This window comes from Hermetia illucens, chromosome 6 (genome assembly GCF_905115235.1).
Source record: "Hermetia illucens chromosome 6, iHerIll2.2.curated.20191125, whole genome shotgun sequence".
Taxonomy (NCBI): domain Eukaryota; kingdom Metazoa; phylum Arthropoda; class Insecta; order Diptera; family Stratiomyidae; genus Hermetia; species Hermetia illucens.
Window position 1 is genome coordinate 29814568 of NC_051854.1, and position 25710 is coordinate 29840277.

General features: G+C 41.4%; 1 protein-coding gene across 3 annotated transcripts in view; it reads left to right on the top strand.

Annotated features, from left to right (window-relative positions):
• The window catches only part of LOC119658825 (alpha-mannosidase 2), a 188988-nt gene that overhangs the window by 130408 nt on the left and 32870 nt on the right, over window positions 1–25710 (top strand). For all 3 annotated transcript variants that reach the window (XM_038066557.1, XM_038066556.1, XM_038066558.1), the window contains one exon: window positions 21743–22084. In XM_038066557.1, coding sequence (XP_037922485.1) covers window positions 21948–22084 — 137 coding nt within the window. In that variant the 5' untranslated portion in view covers window positions 21743–21947. The remainder of the gene's footprint in view (window positions 1–21742; window positions 22085–25710) is intronic.

Here is a 25710-nt window from a genome sequence, read left to right on the forward strand (position 1 = left end):
TGTACGATATTAAATGATTTGGTGTCATATTGATATTAGCAAGTTATCTGAGCTGCATTCTCAAGAGAAGCTCCATTTCAGGCTAAGGAGCATCACGGTAATACAGTGCAATGCGACAAGTTAGACTTCCAATAAAGGAAGAAAGAATGATTTCTTTGAGAAATCCAGAAGTGTTGACATTGTATAATAGTTGTGGTGCGGGATATGATTTCAAAGAAAGTTCTGACAAAACATTCATATATGTCGTGAGGGACACCGTTTTGGTGACCATACAAATATCGGCATATTGTCTGAGTTTAGAACCTTAAATAAGTTCAGTTGGGTTTTAGCTGAACGGCAGTAAATAAAATCAGTTCGACCCCATCACGGTGAGAAACAGATTAGGGAGTTTTCTTTTGAATGTGCATAACAAGAGGGACACTAACGCCTTTTCTCGGAGGAAACCAGGGTCGCTTATTTTCGCTTGGGTGTTACGTTTGTAGGCTTACTCTCCTCAAATTAATTAATTAAAAATTAAATTAAATTAATTAAAATGCTCGTCATCAGCCCGTCAAAGAATATTGCTGAGCGTTTGACAACTATCACAAATCAAGTTCTAAGAGATTAGATTTTTTTCTGCTATTTGTAGTCTAGCCTAAAATTGATTGACAAGTAGCTTTCTCCAAACTACATTTTTTAGTTTTCAATATATATATTTCGGGAGTAACTTACCCCATTCATCAGTACAAAGCTACAAGTAGGAGGAAGCTACTGGTCTATCAACAAATCAAGTTGTCGGTACGTCCGAAAACGATGACGAACTAAGAAGTTAAAACTCTGATAATCGCTGCAAACAGAGATGAATTTAAGGCACTAGATCTCGAATATCATGAAAGAGGCCATGAAATGCTGCGTAGCATACGTTATGACTAAAGGAAATTTGAAAGTGCGCTGACCAGGGAAGTAGAATGTGCCGATGTAAGAATAATTTAGTACTGTATATCACATTATGAAGAAGTAAGTTTACCACGATCCTCAATATCCGATAAGGTGTTACTTTTCCCGGATGGCACGTCAGACGGGCCGATTTGCCCCCGGAATTCTTGTTGTTCTGCCATCTCTGTAAAAGTGCTTCATTCATCCATTTTGCAACCATGAAACCTTTCCCAAGAAATGGAAATAGGCGATAATTGTTAAGACCTCGATGAATGGTACCCATCTTGACTGCGGTAATTGGAGGAGTATTTACTGCTTAGCTACAATAAAAAAAGAACGCTTAATTGATCGACAAAGATCGAGATGTCATTGTGGATTTCCATGACCCCTCACTTGAGGGTACATACGTTCAAAAGAAGAGTATAATTTTTTTTCATCAAATAAAGTCATGTGCGAACCAAATGAAAGGTCTCGTTTAGTACTTTACGAGGCCGGCCTTAGTTTTGACATTTCTCAGAAACATGGGGAGTGTGGGTGGTCGAAAGTGATTGTCTCTTTCACAAATCAATTCCCTGAAACTACTCAACTGAAAAATTTGAAAAAAGAATCCAAGAGGCTGCCGCTATATGGTGCCTATTCTCCAAAATATTCTCCATATCGATATCTGTTATAACGGGCCAAAATTGTCGCTTCAAGACTTTGAATGTCAGTATCACACAGAAATGGATATTCTCACATAATATATGCATGTATATATTACGTGCTAGGTACCAATGGGGCAAATGTCCACTCAAATCTTGTTATAAGAGAAATACACAAAACCTTTCATACCTGAAGCGACTTGTTGTTTTTCTGTAATATTCCTTTGTATCATAAAATTAATAAAATAATAAAAAGGGTAGAAAACATCCATAGAAAGTTCATACCTCGTTTTAAAAAGATCATATAGTTTTGGAGATATTTAACTTAAAGGGTATTGAGGTAATTTCCTCTTTTTAATTGGTTGACTGTATGTACGTTCAACAGTATCGGTATACATATATTAATAACTTTGTACTTCTGAAAATGCAACTAAAATGTTAATACGCACGTTCATTCACTTTCCCCTAATAACCCTGCGCTGACCTTTCATTGTTTCTATAGTACGAATAATTCCATTGTATTCAGATGAATCAGATTTCAATAGAAATACTTATATGAGTACAAGAGAATTATATTAAGCTCCATGTAATGGTGAGCATGAACTGCTATGTATCAATCACAGCCCGTTATGTATTTGAATATTGGTAGAATTGTGTTAGATAATTGCGTGATGGGAACTCGGATGATGTCGTTTTCTCCCACGATTCAATGAAGTTTTACAATTTCCAAGATTTATCAGCAATTTGAGCTAATTATATCAAAACACTAAAGAGTACTTAGAGCACTTATTGTGTGTACTTTTCTAGTTACATTCCATAAATGACTTTGACTAACAGAATTTTGTTTGGGAAATTTTTTTAGTTGTTTTGCTAGTTTTTTACGTGTATTAGCTCTTTTGTCTGTAAGGAGTTCCTAAGAGATGTTAGCAACTAGAAAAAGCATACTCTATCTTTTTGTAGGTTATAAAATCTTTTATTGTGTGAAGATGGATGGAATTGTATTCGTTATTGCAATGGAATGAATATTGAAATTATCAACATCTTTAGGAAAAGTGTTTATCATTTGATGGTTGCGTCAATGAAAATGGGTTCGTTCTTACAAAGTGTATTACAGTTGTTTGTCACTCCGTAATTGTCGAATGCTTTTGAGCATTGGCAAAAAATCACTCAAACATAATGTAAATATGACGCTGGAATCGGAATCACACCATAAAGAGTGAATGGGGAGTGGAAAGTGAAGTCAAAAGAAAACATCTTTTGTCGGTAAAACTAATTATGGTAACGAAATCTACTTATCACTTATGTTAGGCACATACTTTGAAGATCCCGAATATATCGACACATCGAATATAATGATTGTAGTGTTGAAATCTAATAAAATCATGTATTTGAACAATTAACGGACATTGGCGTATTCTATGTTCATCAGAAAACAACTGTCTTCATTTGTAAAATTTTACGTACTTTTCTCGAAGACGGTTACATCGTTTATTTAAAGGATTTTCTTTCGATATGTGGTAACTGTGGAAACCAGCACATGAGCATCCTGGTTTTTGTGCGGATTTTTGACTTATCCACTGGAACTTCCGCCTGGCGCTGCCGAAGTTCGGAAGACTATCCCGGCGCAAACAAATATTGACCAAGATTTTTCTTTTTCTTTAGCCTTTGCCACTTTCACAAGCGAGGTCGGCTGTCGTAATGGGTTGCGCCGTTTTGTTCTATCAAAGGCCTGATCTGAATGGAGTCGCGAAGCTTTTAAATCTGCTTCCAGCGTATCAAGCCACCGTTGTTTCGGCCAGCCTTTCAGGTGCTTTCGTCTCTCGCAAATTTTTCTCGATTAAGGCGTGTCACGCCACTAGTCCAATGCAACAGCTTTATCTCCATTACCACAAGACGCCGTTCATCGTCCTTTATAGTCGGTCAACACTCAGAACCATACAGGACGACAGGGCGGATAACATAGCGGTAAATTTTAACTTTGAGACTTTCGTTGACATGTCGATCAAACAGAATAACAGCTGTGGCATGACACTTCATCCAGGTTGCGCTAATGCGTGAAGAAATTTTATAACGCACTTTTTCATTGGCTGATTTCGTTGACCCGAGTTATTTAAATCGCTCAATTCTGGGCAGGTCACTGCTACCGACAGTGATAGTGCCTGTTTTATGGGGATCGGTCGTAAAAAATTCAATTTGCTGTTATTTGAATGATTTCGCAAATACGGTTGTGAAGAATGCGTTCAACAATCGTCATGGCGTTGGAAGGAAAGCGGATCGGACGGTAATTTGAACATTTTGCTGGACTACCTTTCTTTTTCCAAACTGAAACTGTGGGACTTTCTTGCCAGTTAAATGTTGTTCTACCTTTCTGATTGAAAAATTCACTAAGCCACAGTGTTGCGTCCCAGCTCTTCGCTTTCCAGAGCTGAGATGCGATGTCGTCAGGTCGTCAGGCTTAACCCGATTTCACTTATTTTATTGCTTCCTCGACTTCAGCGGCGAGAGGTGCAATTACCTCAAATGTCGGCAATGCTTGTGAAAGTGGAGGATGAACAAATTCTTTCGTTGAAATCTGCTCGAAATATTCTCGCCATCTATCCGTCGTGGCACGACGGATGGTAAGCATAGTACCGTTCTTGTCATTAACCCAACATAAGTGTTCGATATCCTGTGTGCGTTCGTTTCGGCTTTTAGCAAGTCGATACAGATCTCTCTCCATCGGTTGCTTAATTCGCAAAACGATCAACGCACGGTACCTGTTGCCGTCTGCCTTTTTACCCACATGACCATTAAGGTCGCCAGCAAAGATAATATAGTAATAAGCAGGCACGCTGCAAGTCTTTGTATCGTGAAATTGGCAGAAGGCATCTTTTTCGGCATCAGGTCGACCTTTTTGTGCGAAGGGCTCTTGCGAGTTCCTCGATTTTTCCTGTGAGGGTGCAGACACGTGTTTGATTTATTCGGGCTAATTTTCGTCGCACGACTTGACACTAAGAGAGATCAGGTAGGATTTAACATAGTGAAAACCCCCAAATATACTTTATTTATCTACGGTACAAAATATATTGCTTCAAACTCTCCTCCTTTACCTAGACTTTGAAACAGCCTGCTATGTAAATAACATGGCGGAGTTTCTTGACGAATACACATATGGTTGGAATACTCGCCTATCTGGGGCAAAAGATGCATCTATACGCCACCGTTGTTGGCTCCCGGCAATGCGCCTCAATTGCCTATACCGTTTACCGAAAAGCTTGCATTTCCCCTTCACGTAGTTCTAGAGCGATCCACTTGTCGGGCATTTTGCGATAGTGGGATTAATTGTCTGGCCTAATCTGCAGTATAGTTGTCACTCTTTCTTAATGCGTGACCTACCCGCTGTCGCTTCTGCCCCTTGAACAACCCGTCCACAGGAATCGAGCGAACGAGTTCTTCGTTAGTTATGCTTTAGGATAGGAGACCCCAATATACACGACCGAAACTTAAAGTAATGAAATCTTGGAGCATTTGAGTAACTGCCTCTGCCCTTCATAGTAACACAGAGAGACTATAGGTGCTGACGTTAGTGCTAAAGGGGGACAACTACTTAGAAATCGAGTTGTTATTCCAGAATTTTTTTGAAAGGGAAGAAATAGATGAATCTTTTCGAAGCCTTCACGATATATTATACTTAAGTTAACGAATATTTTTAATTTTTAGTTATAAAAAAATATAGAAATTGGCGAAGATATAGTACTATGAACGCAGATGGTCGAGGAGGCATTTTGTTACGATACCAAGTGGAGTGCCGTATAAAATGATCTAGAACAAAAATGCAAAAGGATGCAGTCAGTAGGCTAGGCCTGTCTCGCTTATCGGCTTTGCTCTCGTAATCCATAGCTTGCTTCCTGATTTGTAGTGCTAGTTCTTGCATAACTTTAAAGACCTGAGAATAATCTTCGTTGAAAATAATTGATTGCCGCAATTAAGGTGTTTACCAGCCAACCACGTTAAAACTTTCATTGGCGTTCTGAATGTGGCCTCCTAAGCACCCGCTTAATAACTTGCCAGTACTTACGTTGTTGAATATTGTTCAAATGGGTGGCTGTAGCAATTTTTTAATAGGGTTAGAAGAGGAAAGCTTCTTTTTCCTTTCGCATACCCTTTCCACATAACAACAAACATTACTCTGATGACATAACAAAACCCAATTTGAAAAGGACCATAACTTTTTAAGGGAGTGACCGCCACGAGCTTTTATCAGGATTGAAGGGGGAACCACTCCTCATCCCCTGCATAAACTTCTCACCCCTTACGAGGATGGGGTTGAAAATGCAACCTTTATGCCAATTTCCAAATATTGTTCATATAAAAGCACATATATATACCAATTTTCATGGCGATCGACCACAAATAAATATGTATACCAACCACTACTATTTTTAAGGTTTTGCATAAAACAAAATTTGATTTTAATATTAAGGACTCAACAAAAAAGCAAGTTCTTTTGTTACGATAGTTTTAAAATAATACCCTTTTTTCCAGCTTCAACGCTAGAATAATATCTTAAATCTTTTCACGCTTTACGCAGTTTCTGCACTTTTGCCTGAAAATTAGATTGATAATGAATTATTAACGGGAAAAAAAATTGGGTGTTATATATACAGCACTGTTAATGCGTCGGGCAACATCCAGTTCGGTGCCACCGTCAGCAGAAGCGACGCTTCCTAGATATACAAATTGATCGATACCTTCGATGCTTTGCTCAATCATGGAGATAGGAAAAGATGATGCGTCAGACTGAGGACCTTGATTTCATCAGCGAAGTCGAAACTCCTCCACGTTTCCCGGAGAAGGCAACATGAATTACGTCATCGATAACTGTAGAAATAATATCGGCATCAAGATGCAACCTCGGTGGATTGCGCTGTCGACCTCAAACTCCTCCGAGATTTTACCGGGGTGCAACATGTGACATTTTACGCCATCATATCTCGCTCTGATAATAGTTATTACTTTCTTCGGAAAGCCCCTCCTACATACACAAAGCCCGTCAAATACACTCCCTGTTTACGCTGACGTCATTAATAATGGGCGTTTTGAAATTTTAGATTTGTACTAGAAATTCTGTAGCTGATTTAGATCAGGGCCTCTCCATTTCTTTGAACGGATTATGACTCGTCGAACCTCCTCTTTGGTGAAAAAGCTCCATTGGTGTTTCGCGAACATTGTATTCTGAACAGGTTTGCGTACAACAGAAAGCTTCTGCTCTAGCGTGTGGATCCATTTCCGAATGTTCTATACACGCTCTTTTGAATTCGTCCTTAACCTCAGCGGAAACTTTAGCCGGGTGATGAAGGAGAGCACTTCGGCGAGTACTGAAACTATTGCCCCAGAGCGGCGTGGTGTTTTTGATGCTGCCGCTTTTTGGTTACTAGTTTCCGTGGTGGCATCAAGTCCAATAAGCTACCGGATGATGACCGGAATTGTGCCACTGCCAGTAATAGAGTAACGCTGGTCGCTGCACAGTCACGAGGGCTTTTTTTTGATTTTCTAAATGTAGAGTGTTCTTTATGTCTAACTCCTTTTTTTTTAGATAAAATCTATGCTTCTGAATCCTATCTACATAGTCTTCTGGTTTTTGTTAGCACATATAAACCGATTTAACCGAAATGTGGGGGGAGGACATCAAATGAACCATCTCCATAGTACTCTCACGAGTAGATTTTAGTTTTAACGTAAATTGCAAGTAACGGTCCAAAATATTCAAACTTAAAATGAGACCCAAAACCTGAGAAAATTCAAGAAAATGCGCATGTATAAAATCTAGGCCTCACAATGCTGCCCCCTTCCCCTTCCTCCTTCCGTCACCTGTGGTGCCGTCCAGTTTAACCTTTCTAGAAACCACTTAGATCGCATTACCTTCCTGTGCGTTATATTTCCCAATCCCTTCATGCTCCGTCTTACGTTGCCCCTGACGCCCATCATCCTGCTCTCGAGTTCGATGTTCAGATATCCCGACTCCACTCTCCTGTCGCTCGCAAGCCTACCAAGTTCAACTTTCGTAAGACGAACTTCGAAGGTCTGAACTCAGCCCTGGCGTCAATCAACTGGGTCCCCTTCCTCTCTCCATTTACGTGTAACCAAGCACTCAACACTTTCTATACCATTTTATCTGATCTTCCTTGTTACGTTCCCTTCTCTCCTAAGTGCTTACGCTCTTACCTCGTCTGATTCACCACTGAAATTCACAAAAAACTACATCAAAAAAAGACTGCGAGAAAGAAGTTCCTGTCTTCTAGAAACGTTGCTGACTTAGTTTTTTTTTCAAATCTCTTCGATCCTCGGTCAAATCCTTATACGTAAGTCCAGAAACGAATATTTGTCCAACGTAGAAGACTCACTAAAGCGCGGAAAGCTGAAACCTTTCTGTTTCCACATTCGCAACTCCCGCTGCTCTGCCCAGTTATCCCCTCCGTCCATTAAATTCTCTGGCTTCTCAACTAACTCCCCTCAACTATTTTGTGATTTACTTTGCCGCTACTTTTCATCAGTCTATGTTCCCCCTCCTTCCTCATAATCCCTTTCGATAGTGGATGTAGCCTGCCCCGCATCGTTTATCATTCCCCTTCTTACCCCTAGCCTTGTCGAATACCTCATTGGCAAACTTGATACCAATGTCGGACCTGGCTACGATGGTCTTCCAAACCTCTTTTTGCTCAAAACTGATAAGTCCATCTCCCTTCCCCTATCTCTTATTTTCAACAAAAGCCTGGAAGAGAATCTTTTTCCCAGCTTATGGAAAGAGGCTCTCATCATCCCCATTCACAAAAGTGGCGACCGTTCGCTTGTCGAGAATTACCGTCCCATTTCCCTCGTCTCCTCCTGTTCCAAAATCCTGGAAAGATATGTCAGCGACTGGTTGTCTGCCCACTTTGGCCAACACATAATGAAAGAGCAACACGGCTTCGTTAAACGTAGGTCCACTGCCTCCAACCTACTTGACTTTACCAACTTTGTCGCCAAATGTCTAAATTTCCGGTGATTTCGCTAAAGCCTTCGACACTGGAAATCACAAGATACTTCTATCCAAACTCTCGTCCCTAAACGTTCCCATACCACTTGTTTTATGGTTTACCTCTTACCTTTCCAATCGACCCTTCCGCGTCTCTTTTGACGGCTGTACTTCCCGCTCCTTCTCCCCCTCTTCTGGCGTCCCACAGGGATCTATTCTGGGTCTTTTGTTATTTTTATTTTTTATTAACGACTTTCCTCCTCTCCTTACTTGTCCCTGTTTACTCTATGCAGATGACTTTAAGCTGTTTTCCGCTATATCGTCGCCTATGGATTGTGTTTCCCTTCAATCTAACCTGGACACTCTGGTTCGTTGGTGCTCGACTAATGGTTTAGCGCTTTGACACCCATTGCCTCGATGTCATTAATCGAGCAGCAAAATTGTCAGGCTTTATACTTCGCTCCTCCTCTGATTTTGACTCCACCCAACCCTCCTTAGCTCTCTTCAATTTCCAGTTCAAAATTTTGGTTATTTTGATATTAGGTTTGTTTGATATTTGGATATAGTCGTCTTTGGAGTGCCTACAAGTTTACAAAAAAAATTATTATTATTATTCTGTTAAGGGAAAGTCACACCGCGTGCTTAAGGAACTATTGTGCCCCTTTTACTGGTTATGTGTACCTATTGATCATAGTATCTCAAGCAGGACTATAACCGTCAGTAACTTTAGTATGTTCCCTACTTCCAGATCTTTCAGCTTTGCATCTGGTATTAAGTGTTTTTCCAGATATCACGACCTACTTTGCGCAAGTGCCATACACTATCCTAGGACGTGTATAGAGGTTTCATCATAGTCCTCACAAAACCTGCAGGCAGTGTCCGTTGATATCCCTAGCTTCTCTAGGTGATAGTTCAGCCGACAATGACCAGTGAGAATTCCCACTATGATTCGGAGGTTCTTCTTGGTGAGGTTTAAGCAATTCTTTGTGTGCATGGGTTCATATCCCCCAATAAGCACCCTGGACTGCTCCATCGCTGGTAGGCCCGCCCAGTATAGTTCCCTCAACCGTTCCTCTTCATTTCTTAGAGTCATAGCCATGAAACCGTCCTTGGACCAATAACACCGGCACCCGCTCCCTGTGAGGGATTCGTCAGTGTACCAAGTAATCAGTTGCTGGTTTAAGCCGTATGTCGCAACCACGCTCTCCCAGTTTGCCGTGTTACTCCAACGTGTTTCAAACTTCTTATTGAAGCGAAACCTCGTTTTCATGTTATCCCTTGGTGTCAGTAATTCGCGATACCGCCTAGAAAGGATATCAATTTTCCTTCAATTTAAGCAGCTACCCGCCTCACCGATACTCCCGGCCATCCTGAATATTGCCCTTCTTGCCTGCATCTGTATGTGTAGATGGACAGGGATTAATCCCAGAAGGACCTCCAGGGATGCCGTTGGGCATGTCGTCATTACTCCACTGATACACACGCAAGCAAGTCTTTGGAGCTTATGTAATTCCCTGGCTTGTGTGCTAAGTTCGTTTCTTTTTGCCTAGATTACCGCTCCATAGGTAATCATTGGCCTTCCTATTGCAGTATATATCCAAAGTAGTATCTTTGGACTGCAACCCCATTTTTTTCCTGCTATTGATCTACAAGTCATCAGAGTCCCCGTGGCTTTCCGATAAGTGTTGTCTTCCAGAGTAATTTTTGGTCTAGCGTAATTCCAAAATATTTGATCTCTGTTTCTCCTTTTCTATTTCTTCGTTTCTTTTTCTTTTGTTTTGAAGCTGTACCATGCAATTCTGACTATTATAAAGTTTGCAGAGTATTGTATTTGTGAATATTCCCTTCTTTTATTCTCATACTTTTGAAGTTCGCCATTTGTGTCATGAACATAGGCAAGATGTTAGCTGGTAGATGACTTCCCGTTGATTTATATGCACACAAAGAATATGACAAGATTGTGATTTATTGTATATACGAGTATGCAAACGGTAGGAAACTCCTTCTATTCGCCGCGGATTTAATCTCCTTTTTAACGGAATTTATCGATTTCTATATCCCTTCAGATATTCTTTTTTATCCGTAAAGACCATGCTTCTCTGAAAAGCAATTTTCGTACAGTAGGACATTAAGATAACTGTGATTTAATACCAGTTAGACATTGATGACGTATCTTTCGAGATTATAGCAATCCAGCTACGTATTTGTTGTCACCGTTTATAATGATTAGCAAACTCACACTATGTACGGGTAATCAAAATTTAATGGCAAATACTATATCTTGTATAGATAGGTGTGCTTGAATAGAATTAAATTTGCAAAAATAGCATTTATGTGTGAAAAAGTATCAGAGTGTTCCCAGCACTGAGGTGATTGACTTCTCTGGCATCCATGATTTTATAAGTCCATAGAAAGTTATCGTTTTTCGAATAAAGAAATTGTATATTATGCAATTTCAACTCCACACGGCGGTAGATCTTTAGTTAAGTGGTGTAAGATTTTTTGATTATTAACCCATTATGAAAGCCATGGCGAAATATTCTAAATGGATTCAAAACCATCATATGGTGACTTTTCTCGGATGCATGCATACTCCCGAGATGTTAAAAGATACATGTTGAAATGTCTATTTCCACAAATATAGATCGATTTCAAAACAGCATCGTGGAAAATCCGTTGACAGTGATAAATATCTCATAAAATCAAAAACTCCTCAAAATGTTTCTTATAATCAAGCATGTACATACGATTAGATGTGGGCCTGTATACTACGTATATATTCTGAAAACAGTGGGGTCCGATCAAGGAAAGAAAAAGATCACGCTAGACGTTTGCATAATACTGCGTCGACAGACAGAATATCGTCTCGAAGATATTTTTATCCCGTGCGTAAAACACACATTTCCCTGAGTACAACTATCAACGTAACCAGTAATAAATTGAAAGTTTATTAAAAGATCATCGGAACCCAAAATACGACTATTTTAAAAATAGTCCTCGGATTTATATTTTTTCGAGACATTTGAACATCAATTCAAAATACACGAGACACAGAGCAGGACTGATTCCACTTTCAATAAATGTCGTCATATGTAGCGCGAAGTTTGTTGGACAGAAGTTGAAATATGTAGACGGGGTTATAGAACTTCTTCGTTCAAATGTTACATTTCAATTTTATTTATCTTTTACAGTTATTCACTTCTGCATTAACAAACTGAAGTTATCTAGTACCATTTTCTACACACAAGTTTATAGAGAGGAAATATATGATATCTCTTATATCGATCATCAACATTCTGTCAGCCATAAATTGCTTCATAGAAACTTTTTGCAAAAGCAAAAATGTTTGAATATTGAAAAGTTGTTCATACAGCATTTTCAGGATTAATAACTTAAATCTCGAACTAAAATTCCAAGTCTATCCCACCAGCTTTGAAAGAGCCAACTTCCTCATATTTGCACTGCGCTCAATCCTATACAAGTATTTTCAATTCTCCTTTTCGAAACTTAGGATATCTGAATAGTCCACAGGACCTTACTGCTGAGGTTGCATTGGCTATGGATGCCATCAAATAAATATGTATAACATATCTGTCACGTCATCCAATACGTTGCTGCGTTCAATGAAAAGAGAATTTGATACATTTCAATTTCAGCAAATTTTATTGGAAAACTTTTATATTTCATGAAGTTTCACTCAATGATCTTTAGGGTGGGGAATGTTTAGCGCTGATATATCATATATAGACTGCGTGAAAATCGGTTTGTGTTAAAACTCCGTTTATGAAAAAGGGACTGACCGTTCCGTCCAGGGTAGAGGCAACTCATCAGGCGATGTCTCATCTCTGCCTTGGGAGAAGGGTAACCGAAAGTGGGCTACAAGTAGTAATCGCCCCTTTATGTGTAATCACAAGCACGACGTGAGTGCGAATTATATCCAAGTGAAATCTGCCTTTATATTCAGACCTAAACTAGGCCGAAGCGAAATTACTTTGTTTGATTATTGTGAGAGTCCTAAATCCGCATCCAGTTGATCTCGGACCGGACCAATTGAGAAGAAAACTTCCTTCCACTTTTGTGCTCCACGAACCCCTCTTCTCGAGCTGGATATCGAAATATTCAAAAAAATGACTGGTGGGTTCCTCCAGGGCAAAAGGAGCGGCGCAATTGATAGTGGCAGGTGAGGTAGCGCCCGATTAGTTACATCCGCCCTGGACGAAACCGTCAGTCATTTTTTGAAAATTTTAGTATTTAGCTCAAACAAGAAGTGGACCAGCACATGTTTCTATTCAGTGAAAAAAATTTCGCATTTCTCTTTTAAATATATGGGACCTGTCTCCCGTCCTTAAGCTCAACGTGCAGCCATGTAATTCACCGCATGCATGGGAGTTCACAGTTCCAACCTTTCTACCAACTGCCGTGTCAGTAGTCAGTAGTTTCTGAGAAAAATTCGTGTGACAGACAAACAGTAAAACGATTTTAATAAGGTTTTGTTTTCAACAACGGTACGTGGGCTACAAATATGGAAGAAAGTTTTCTTCCCAATTGGTCTGGCCCGACATCAACTAAATGCGGACTTAGGATTCCCTCAATCCTCAAACAAAATAACTCAATTTATAGTTGTTAAACATTTCAAAGGTACTTGCGTCATCCGAGTAAATATCTCGCTTATTTCGCTGTTAGTACCCCTTGAAAATTGATTTCTGTCAATGGTTTTCCGCTAGTGGTGTGGTTCCCAGTTTATTCACTCGATATCCAAGAAATTTCATGGCTCATTTTCCAATAATTGACAGCTTTAATTCAATGGCTCTTTCTATCAACGAAACCATTTCATTAATTCCACCTGATTATAGAGTAGCGATGGGGGATGGAAGAGAAGTGTACTAATTAATGTGGGTATGGTTGAGCGAATGGTATTAAAAGCGGTCAGAGACGTGTTTTCGATACAATATTTTTATTAACAAATATCGAATATAACATTTGACAATACTTAATCCAGCAGGAGTCCAGGCAACTAACCTAATCTAACTTTGTACGTGATAAGAATGTGTGATGAGTATGAGAATTAGTAAAAGTTATACGTCAAAATATTAATTTTATCTTTTATTGTTTCATGTGTTAATTATGTTAAGGAATCGGATAGCGTTGAGAAAAATGAATAAGGATTGAAGTGGCAGAGTGTGTTACGAACGGTATGGAGTGTTTTCCTTCATGGTGGGTGTTCTCTGTCGAGAGAACGGTTATCATTGTGTAAAAAATGAGGACCATGAGAAATTCTCCCTGAATTGATTTCTCCACAGATAATGGTCTGATTTCAACGTCTTTAACGCATTTTTACAATAATCCAATGAGATTGCAATCACGTTAGGGATGTCTAATTGAATAACTAAATATAATATCATTTAGTAAACCATCATTTAACTAATTGACCAAATCATCTTTCTGTACTGATTATTTATCAGGTGAAAACAATCAATGCTACATTTTTCGTTGTTTACGAGTAAAATGGGATGGAACTGTTCCGAAAATCAGCGATTAAGGGGTTAGGCCACTGTAGGAATTTTTAAAAATCCATTTTTTTGGTTTTTTGCTGAAAGAATGCCTTAACAACAATGACCTGCTCAAAGGATTAAGATGGAGAAAGCATCTAAAGTTTTTTAGTTTGAATTTTGGCGCAAGCCCTCTTTGCCCGATACGAACATATCGAGAACTTCAGATCAGTCTTTCTCGAAACTACATTATTCAAGTTGGCCGGACTTATAACGGTATATTTGTAATTACACTTTGCATGGAAGTACTTCTGATACATTGCATTCAAAACAGAATGTTGTCGTCAAAGAAAAGTTGTATGGCCGCCATTTTCGTTTGGGCTGCTTTAAAAAGAAATAATTTAGACAAATTACCATCTATAAGATATTCTCCGCTATCTTGCGCGGAGAACATCATTGGCCCATACCAAAGAGGCTTCACTCCAGGCAAATCAGCAGCAGATCAGATTTTCTCTTTGCGGCAAACGATGGGAAAACTGTTGGAATATGGACACCAGTTGAACCATCTTTTCATCGACTTTAAAGCCGTCTACGATAGCTAAGCCAGGGTGGTTCACGGCCATGAGAGAATTCGGTATCCCGGCGAAATTGATAAGACTGACTAGGCTGACCCTGACCAATGTTCGCGGCCACATAAAAGCAGCAGGATTACTTTCAAGACCATTCGACAACAACAACGGTCTACGACAAGGGGATGCCCTGTCATGCGTCCTCTTTAACTCGGCCCTGAAGAAAGTGATCCGTGATGCTGAGGTAAATAGAAGAGGTACGATTCTCTTTATGTCTACCCAACTACTGGCATATACTAACGATACCGACATCATGGGAAGAAACATCCGAGACTTACAAACTGCCTTCATCCAGATCGAGCAGGCGGCAACTGGGGCGAGATCTTGGGCTGCACATCAATGAAGGCAAGACAAAATATATGATGGCAACGTCAGCACCAAAAACCAACCAACCAACAACATCAAACCGCACTGGTCAAACGGGAAGAATAAAGATAGGAGACTACAACTTTAAGACCGTTGATAATTTCTCCTATCTAGGGTGGAAAATCACAAGCGATAACAGCTTTTTTTTTTTTTTTTTTTTTTTTTTTTTTTTGGGAGTAGGGTAGGTGAATGCGTTTACGCACAGAGTGTTGGACTCCCGCAACAGCACGCTGGCGGACTACCAACTAAACACCTCCCCGTCATCAGAGAACTAGCCTGGAACCGTTTGACACATTACTTCGGGCTAGCCCTCCCGCTCTCCCGGCTTTGGGAGCCTTCAAGTCAGGGAATTCCTTTCACCAACGGGAGGGGAGGGGAGGGGAGGAAGGGAGTTGTTAGTTCAGGGAACCCCTTACCGTCCGATCCCTCTGCCGGTCGAGTTCAATCTTCTTCGTAGTAAGAAGAGCCCGAACATAATGCGCAATACGATTCCAGCTGCCAGCGCTCTTCAGCATCTCTCTGACAATGTTGTCTGGAGAGAGCTCCCCTGTGTCTGCATAAAGCTGCTGGCGGAGGCCGTCCCACCTCTCGCAAGAGAAAAAGGTGTGTTCAGCGTCATCCGCCACTCTATTGCAGAACACACAGTCAGGAGATCGCGCCTTCCCAACCCTGTGCAGGTAAGACTGAAAACCTCCATGCCCACTTAGAAGTTGGGTAAGGAAGTAATCAATCTCACCATGCTTTCTGTTCAACCACGGGTCTAATTTGTCGATGAGCCGCGCAGTCCACTTGCCCCTTGGCTCATTTTGCCAACAAAGTTGCCACTCGTTAAGGGTGCGTTGACGTTCTTCACGGGCAACCACTTCTCTTAAGTTTTCGCCCTTACGGCGATAGATAGCTTTGCGCTCCTTGGCAAGGAGGGCAACGGGGATCACTCCCGCAATCACCATCACAGCCGGTTCGGAGACAGTGCGATAAGCAGACGCCACTCGCAAAGCTCCCCGCCTCTGCACTTGAGCGAGGCGTTTACGATGCACCTCCTTGTCAAGGGCATCAGCCCATACCTCCGCACCATAGAGAAGGACGGACTGCGTTGCTCCCATGAGGAGACGTCTCCTAGTTGATATAGGGCCGCCGACATTCGCCATTAGCCGACTCAAGGCCGCGACTCCTGCTGCAGCCCTGTCCGCGGCTGCTTTGATTTGCTCGAAGAAGCTCATCTTCGAGTCGAGCATTAAACCAAGGTATTTAACCGTTGGTTTTGACTCTATAGTCAACTCGCCGATCGATATGGGACGCAAGGTCGGGATTCTTCTTCTGGTCAGGATGACTACTTCGGTTTTTTCCAGCGCAAGGTTGAAACCGTGAGCAGTCATCCATCCGCTTACCCGTCGCATCAATATGCCAAGTCTGCTTTGCGCCTGTTCAACAGTGCGTCCGGCAACAAGTGCCGCAACGTCGTCTGCATAACCGACCAGGCGCGACTCTTCAGGCATATCGAGTCTCAGCAGACTATCGTAGGAAGCGTTCCAGAGGTCCGGCCCTAGGATGGATCCCTGCGCTACTCCCGACGTGATTTCCATCCTCCTCTGGCCCTCTAGCGTCTCATAGAACAGGGAGCGGTCTTTCAGATAATCCCTCAATATCCGCAAGAGATAGCTTGGCACGTGAAAGGAGTTCTCTAGTGTGCCCAGCATATCTGTCCATCTTACGGAATTGAAGGCATTTCTGACATCAAGCGTTATGAGGAGCACTATCCGTCGAGATCGGCGGCTGTGTGCCCCGGCTCGATTAAACGCATCTACGACCTCCATAACAGCATCCACTGTAGATTTCCCTGTTCTAAACCCGAACTGCCTTGCGGATAAGTCCCCGGCAGCACGGATCGCTTCAGCGAGTCTACCCCTGATGAGCTTCTCGAGCACTTTTCCGGCCATGTCAAGCATACACAGCGGTCGGTATGCAGATGGGAGCTCCGGATCTCCTTTACCCTTACGGATCAACGCGAGTCTGGCCACTTTCCAGCGAGAAGGAAAAATGCCCTCCTTCAAGCACGCGTTGAACGCTTCGAGCAGCAATTCTGGCCGTTGGCGGAACACCAGTTTGTAAACTTCCGCCGGGATGCCATCAGGACCTGGCGCCTTCCTGTTTTTCATAGTGAGAACCGCTTCTTCGAGTTCTCCCATTGTGAAAAGGGGGCAATCCACGACGCTTTCCGCGCTGTTTACATCAAGCCGTACAGGGTGTCTGGGGAACAATGCCCGCACAATGCGGTCCATCTGGTCGGTGCTCAGTATGCAGGGCTTCCGCAGAGCCCCGATTTTCCGAGTGACAAGCTTATAGCCAAGTCCCCACGGGTCATCATTCACCTCATTAATAAGATTTTGCCAGCCGCGAGCTTTGCTTTTATTTATAGCGCTGCGGAGTCTCCTTTTTGCTGATCTATATTGTGCCTTTATGGCACATGCCTCCTCGTTGGCGTACAAACGTTGTGCCAAACGGCGGAGCTTATGACACTCCTTCCGTAGGTCGGCAATTTCCGCCGTCCACCAGTACATAGAAGGCTTGTCGCGCCTGGGGCCTCTCCGGGGCATGGAAGCCTCACACGCCGTCGTTATCAGATTCATCACTGAATTTACGACGGTGTCAGCTGCGACACCACCACCCCCCGGAGTGCCCCCCAGCGCGGCCCTACCTGCTCCAAGAGCTTCGACGAACCTTCCGATGTTCACCTTCGCGACATTCCACACGCAGGGGGAACGTCGTGTTGGTGCTCGCCGGCAAGTAGCGTCAAACACTTCGAACGCAATGTACTGATGATCACTTGCCGAGAAGTCTTCTAGGACTCGCCACCCGTCCACCGATGATGCCAGAGATTCCGACGCAAAAGTTATGTCGGGAATGCTTCCTTCACAACCTGAGCGCCGAAACGTTGGCGTGGATCCGGTGTTTAAAATTACGAGCCCGGTTCTCGCCGCCATTTCCAGAATCCGTTTCCCTCTGGAGTCTGATTGAGGCATGCCCCATTCAAGAGCCCTGGCATTAAAATCACCGCCAACCAGGATTCGTCCCTCCGTGTTCGATAACAGCTATGATGATGAATTCCGCGCACGGTTGTTTGTGAGCCAACAGAGCCTATTTCAGCTTACAAAAACTGTTCCGCTCGAAATTCATCATAGGTTCAAAGCTCTTACTGTACAAGACAATGATCTTGCCAGTCCTCATGTATTCTTCGGAGACTTGGGTTCTTAGAAAAAAAAAATTGCGAACTCTTGATTGATTCACAAGACAGATTGTTCCATACTGCTATTCGACGGGAATCGAGATCAACTTCCACAATAGGCCTTCCGCTAGGCCATTCGTTCTTTGAACACGTTCGTTGTATGTTGTCATAGTTGCGAGGATATTTTTTTTAGCTTTCAGTACTTTTTTACTGTTAGGAATATAGAGCCCATTTTGCGTGGAGCCAGAAAACTTCAGATTTTATTTAGCAATTTAGCTTTGCTTGTGTTTTTCGCTGGATTTCCGTAATATTCCCCATGCAATCCTACGTACGTGAATAACATGTGAGGAACTGAAGTACCATCCCGAGCTTGGAGTGGAGGAGTATTATATGCGGGCGGACCTTTACGGTCAATTTTGCCATTTTTTGGCTTTGCCCTCTTAGTTAACATTTGTCCTATCGGATGGTCTTTGACCATTGATCACTTAAGCGGTTATATCAGTTTGCAGCTTAAAACAATTCCGGAAACCGGAAGCTTGACGCTTCAGATAGAAAAGGTTTTGTGTTTCCCTATGTGAACAAAGATGAATGTATGGCAAATTCGTGTGTAAAATTCAATTGCCCTTCATTTTTGAAGGGACCATTTACACAATGCGAGCGATGGCGTAGGTCAGGACGCCAGACAGCTTTTAGGGGTATCGAATTGGTGGACCTCGGCTCAAAACCGGAATGTTTGGGAGTTCCTTATTAAGGCAGGCCTAGACCGGATACCGGTTGTTGCGCCGTTGTTGATGATGATGATGATGATGATTTACACAAATAATTTCCTAAACTGTTAAGCGTACACACGATCAAAAGTTTACATTTGTTTTTGACAAAATGGCGAGACTAAAAAAGTAAACTTGCGTTCTTTAACGAAAACAAGTCGACATACTTCGTCCACAAAGGCATACATATGTACACATATACTACGTATATTAAATACGGCGGCTTTATTGTACAAATATATCTATCTGAATTAGACACTACCCGCAAACTTCAGCACGCATATACTATATACCTACATACACACATGTCTGTTTGGAGTAATTGATATTCATATACAAATGGCTAAAAACTAAAACAAAATAATACCTTGCGAAGCCATTCATAACAACTCATTTCGTTCTGGTATTGATGAATTGAAATGTGATGATGACGTCATACAGGTTGTAGAGTGCACGAAATTCACAAAAAATGACAACGTTTTACCCCCTATAACTGTGTTAATAATAGTGAGATATAATAGATCTTCAAACTTGACTAAATTGTGCATTATGTTATCCCTTACATCCACGCCAAATTGCCAGACATGCGGCGTGGTTACGATCGCCGTGTATTGAAGAAAGGAGAGCTAGCCTAAGTAAGCTGACTCCACCCCGTGATGTAATACCTAAACGTAGTTCCATGAGGGAGTCGGTGGTGGTTCTAGTGGGTAATAAATTTTCAAAATATAATAATAAACTATTATCAACTTTATCTAAGCAGATATCATAATTGAGAGTATTTCAGAGCCTAGATACCATGTACGTACAACACCAGATTTTTTTTCAGATTTTTCGGTTGGGTGCTTTTTGAGGATGGGTCCTTAAAGTAATTAACCCCCGCACTCCTTTCTTTTAAAACCAATGTCAAAACTAATACCTGATTCGAAAAGAACTAATCGAAACCTTTCACTTAATGCCCCACATGGCTATATTTATGGAAAAAAAATTATACACCTTTTTTAGGTACTGTATCGACGTCATCAGACAGAATGCAACCAAAAATTAGATGATCCAACATTTCTAATATCAAATCCCACATTCTGTACTGATTGTTATTCATCTGCTCTTTCATAATAAGCTTTTTCTAAGCACCTCGACCTTCGACTTTCACTGATCGACCTGATTTCACCTTATTCAGAGAATTGAGAGATAGATTGATCAAGTAAAGCCTGCCCGCATTCTGCCTTACAAGTAGCCGCTTGCAAGAAACTCGTCTGCCTCTTGCTGTAAAAATAATAAGCGGCCAGTGAGTCGCGTAATGTCATCTACACTTCTACCCCTAATGTGACGAGGGAAGTTTTTTTGCTCCATGTCATGCATGCGACATAGAAGTACATATCCGCAGTAAAGGTTTAACCAATTGGTCTTCATCGACAGCAATTCAATACGACTATTTTGCTTTTCTGTGAAAAATAGGATTTTCGTGCCTATATCAGATCTCTCAGGAATTTGGACAGAAGAGCCTTTTTGAAACCAACAACTCGACCGTGCATTCTTTGCAGAACTTTTAAGTACTTTTTGAAGTCTGCCTTGATCATCCTTTCGATGTGGAGATCACCAAGGCTACATCCAGCATGCGGTTCATCATGGTCATTCTGAGTGGTAGACATTTGTCTAAACCAAACTTTTTCGAGATGTCACATTATCGGCTGAGCCGGATTTTTCGTAATGCAGCGGAATCGCGGTAATTGATAATGCATGTGTCCGGCTAACTCGTACAAATTTGCCGGTCCTCAAAGGTCATTTTCTTTATTTTGCCCTCCCTATAGTTGGTATTCCCGATATTTCGTACCAAATCGTTAGCCCCTTAATGATTTATGAATTATCGGGATTCTACTGTACTAACATTAAGTATCAAACAGGCTCGAACGATCCTAAATACTTAAAAGGAAGAAGGGAGATTTTAGCGGTGGTGGCCGGTAATAGGTTACTAAGGAGATCTATCAAAAATGCCTGCAACATAAAGTACGTTTCGAGAATATCGAATCCTTGAACGTCCCAAAATCTGGAAACCAATCATTACATTTCTCGTTCTTCCTGAAAACCTTTTACGATTCAGTTTTACTGTTTCGTCCGTTTTCGTGGCAGTTTAGTTTTAGTTTATTAGATATATCTTACTAAGAAATGTTTTGTGATGGTATTTCATTTTTTATGATAAACATACGAGACCAACAAACGCCAAACATATTTCAGGGAGAACACTTTAGTAGGAACACCAATGTTTAAAATTCATGCTAGGGAAATGAGCAGCAAAAACTACTTGGATGCAGTCCACCCCTGATAGCATCATTTAACGTTCAACGATTGTGTCTAGCCGCCCGAAATAGATACAACACCTTTTAGCTTATTTGAAACACTTTTCATAAGAGTCTGGTCATTTGGGAGCATGCCCCTAATACAATGCTTGCGTTGCCGTCACCTGTTCCCATCATTTGAACACGGCCCCATGTTTAGCTGTTGGATAAACATCGTTTCACTGTTGTCGCCTATCTTTTCGAGGCAATCATTGATATGCTCTTGTCCGAGGTGAATGTAATTAGCCATTCTGGCCTTGGGACAATTATATGAATTGCTATAGGTAACACAACATTGCTCCGTTTTCAGGCTATTGTTTTAAACTTTGTTTAATAATTATTTAAAATGTTTTCTAATCAGTATTTAATGTTTCTTGTTTTTCAGATGCAATGATACCTTTCAAAAACTTGGCAAATCTCCAATATAGTGCCCACATAAATTAAGGTCTACACGTGCCACGCGGAGCCGCTATTATTTGTAATCATATTTATGCTGAAGGCAACGAGGAGGACTGCAATAGCGACAGTAAAACTTAAAAAATTGTCAATGCATTAGTGCAACAGGGGACCTAGTTCTGAAAATATCTAAAATGACTGTGAAATTATTTCGACGGGGTTCGGCGCGATGCATAGGGCTTCTGTCGGCGTTTATTACAATTCTTTTGTGTCTGTACTATATATCATTAGGCCAACCTGCGCTACCGCCTAAAATTGCCCACGTACTAAGGTAAGAAAATCTTAAATATGTTATGATTGAGTTTCCATTATCTTCAGTACTAAGTTCACTCAACATTTTCAATTTGTTTACATTCCAAATAAATTCAATTTCCGAAAATAACCATATAAATTGCATTTCGCAATTTTGAAGTCGAGATAGTGTAAGTATAAACAATGAGGTAGCGGATGTTTTTATTGACTGCCTAATTCAGAATTCATCTTTTTGAAACAAGCTGAGTCCGTTGCTTCAAAACTAAATTTCTCATCAAAGCTTTTTCTGACTTATGCCAAATCCAGTGGGCTATAGGTCTATCAGTTGTACAACACTAAGTGCGGTTTCAGTGAAACTGAAGCATCAAAAATGCAGTCAGAAAAGCAAATATTAGAAAGGACTAGGTGGATGTGCTATGGTCCACCAAGGAGAGAACAGAAAATACAAAGGGGTTGGTTTGTCTTTTGCCTTGCAAACGGGTTGCGTTTCCTTTCCTCTGCTTTCACAAGTTAGAAAGATATTAAATGGTCACACTCGCCATAATCGATTGCAAGAATTTTTATAAAATGTATAATTTTGGATTAACGATCTAAACAATGAAAATGAATGCTCGGCTAATTTTTGTTCTTGATGGCCATGTACTTAACATATTGGGTTGGGGAAAAAGAAATGTATTTTGTCAATAGATAGCGACACTTAAACATATATACGGCGATTTGGAGACGACAATCTGTTCTATAAGTGTCTCTTTGACAGTGTTATGGTCGTACGTTTCAGTCTCATATTATAGCGCGTCAAAGATGGAGTCCACCAACCAAGAAATTCGTCATATTTTACGTTTTTACTACCTGAGAGGTAAAATTGCAACGAAGGCGGCCAACAAAATTTGTGAAGTTTATGGGCCCGATATTGTAACGATTCGCACAGCACAGCGTTGGTTCGATCGATTTCGTTCTGGTGTAGTGGATGTCGAAGATACACCCTTTAATGCTAGGCCAATCGTCGTAGAAACCGATAAAATCATCAAAATCATCCAAGTAGACCAGTATGTGGGCATTTATTCGATTGGCCAGGAGGTGGGTATATACCATAAAACTATTTGAAGATTGGATTCCAAAAAAAAGTTGGATGTTTAGGTGCCACACGAGTTGACACTAAAAAAATCTCTTGGACCGAATGAACGCCTGCGATACACTGCTGAAACGGAACGAATTCGACCCATTTTTGAAGCGGATGGTGACTGGTGATGAAAAGTGGACCACGTATGACAACCTCAAGTGAAAAAGATCGTGGTCGAAGCACGGCGAGCCGGCCCAAACCATCGCCAAGCCCTGATTGACGACCAGGAAGGTTTTGCTGTATGTTTGGTGGGGTTGAACGGGAATCATCCACTATGAGCTGCTCAACTATGGCTAGACCCTCAATTTGATCCTCTACTGTGAGGAACTCGACAGTTTGAAGCAGGCGATTGATCAGAAGCGGCCAGGATTGGTCAATAGGAATGGTGTTGTGTTCCACCAGGACAATCCTCGGCCCCACACATCTTTGATGACCCGCCAGAAGTTATCGCTATCGCACCCATTCTATAGTTCGGACCTGGCACCAAGTGATTACCATCTCTTCCGGTTCATGCAAAACGCTCTTGATGCTATTAAGTTCGCCTCAAAAGAGGCTTGCGAAAACTGGCTGTCTGAGTTTTTTGCAAATAAGAAGGGGGGGGAGTAATGAAGTTGCCTTTTAAATGACAACAAGTCTGCGAACAAAACGGCGCATATTTGACTTAAATGGGATAATTCTATGTTAAATAAAGCGTCAAATTTCCATCACAAATACGACATTTCTTTTTCCCCAACCCAATATCATCGCAAATAATTGTGGAATATTGTGCTCACTTCAGACTTCGCTCCATTTTTAACTACGCATTTGACAATGTTAGTATCGAAGCGTTTCTGGTGCTATTCTGCCCAGGAGGGGCAAACCGTAGAAAGTTGCACATGAAATGGTCGTTTTAAAGACTTTGTATAAAACAAAGGTGTGAAAAGGTGGACATCTTCAAAAGGCAATGGCCTGCACACCCCAGGGTGGAGGATTCTTACCCACTAAAACAACCCCCGACTCCCCCCAAACCCCGTACAACCACCAGTCAGCTCACTCTAGCCAACCATGGAGTTGATCGCATCCCAGTCTTCCTGATATGTTAGCATTTTTCACACCAGTTTTTCTGGTACGAGCACCCTCTAGGTTCTTTCTTTCTTCTACAAATCTTGGACAGTGGAAGGATACATGTTCTGGGTCCTCTGAGACTCCATTGCAGTTTGAACAATCTGGTGAGGTATCTAATTTAAACCTGAATAGGTACTGGCGATATCTTCCATGCCCCGTGAGAAACTGGGTAAGATTGTAATTAATATCACCATGCCGTCTCTCCAACCACTCTTTGATGGCAGGGATGAGCCTATGTGTCCACCGACCCTTTCCCGAGCGTTTCCAACCCTCTTGCCACCTATCTCTCCCTGTCGGCGTTCTTCGTCTGCGATAAAGGAGAGATAGACTTCGCATTGTATATATTCGCCATCTCTCCTGCCAGGATGTCAATGGACATCTGTCTGTCTCTCACACGCATTTTTCTTGGAGACGGTTATAGCGATTGACAACAAATTTGGTGACAGGTGGGAACTGTGAACGCCGACGCATACAGTGACGTGTAAATTTTTTTTCACCAAATATAGCCATGTGGGGTATCAAACGAAAGGCCTCGATTAGTACTTTCCGCAGCCGGTTTGAATTTTGACATTTGTCGGAAAGGTGGTGGAAGTGCCCAGGTTGCGAAATACCCTCCATGTTGATAATACTATAATTGTCAGTATTTGGCTGCAGAACCCCCCTTAAGTTCATCCTAGCAAAACGAAATTTGCAGCAATGCAGTAATGTAGGCTATAACACCAAATTTGGTGGGAATCGCACTACTACTAACAATGTTATTATAAGTCAAATTATCACTTCTTTGCAAATTTAAGACTTTGAATATCAGTATCACCCGAAAGTGGATATTCTCAGATAATATATGCATATATTACGTGATACGTACTAATGGGGCAAATGCACACTGAAATGTCTTTATGAAGGAAATAAACAAAACCTTTCATACGTGAAGCATCCAGCTTCCGGTTTCTCGACTTGTTTTATTAAAAATGCAAACTAATATAAAATTGGTCAAAATTGAAACTATTAATCAAAATGATTATCAACAGCTCCGGTACATTTCATTGAATATTTTCTCAGCAAGGAAGTGGTTTAGATGTTTAGAGAAATGGTAATCACTGGGTGACAAGTGAGGTAAAGAGGCAAAGTCTCGTAATTCAATTGATGCAATTTCTGGACTGTTGTACTTGATTGTACATGTGGCCTGCCCTTGTCGTAAAGAAGAAAGACACTATGTCTTTCGACTAATGCTGGCTGTTTTCCTTAATAATTTGTTATATATTCCTTGGAGTTCTGTACAGTATTTTGTAGCGTCAATTTTTTCGCCGGGGTTTAGGAAGGAATAAAGAACAACTCCAGCTGCACCACCATCATTATTTCCGTTCGGTGAAAACTTGGCTTGGACAGGTCGTTGGCAATTTTCGTACTGGACCCAGTTTTCA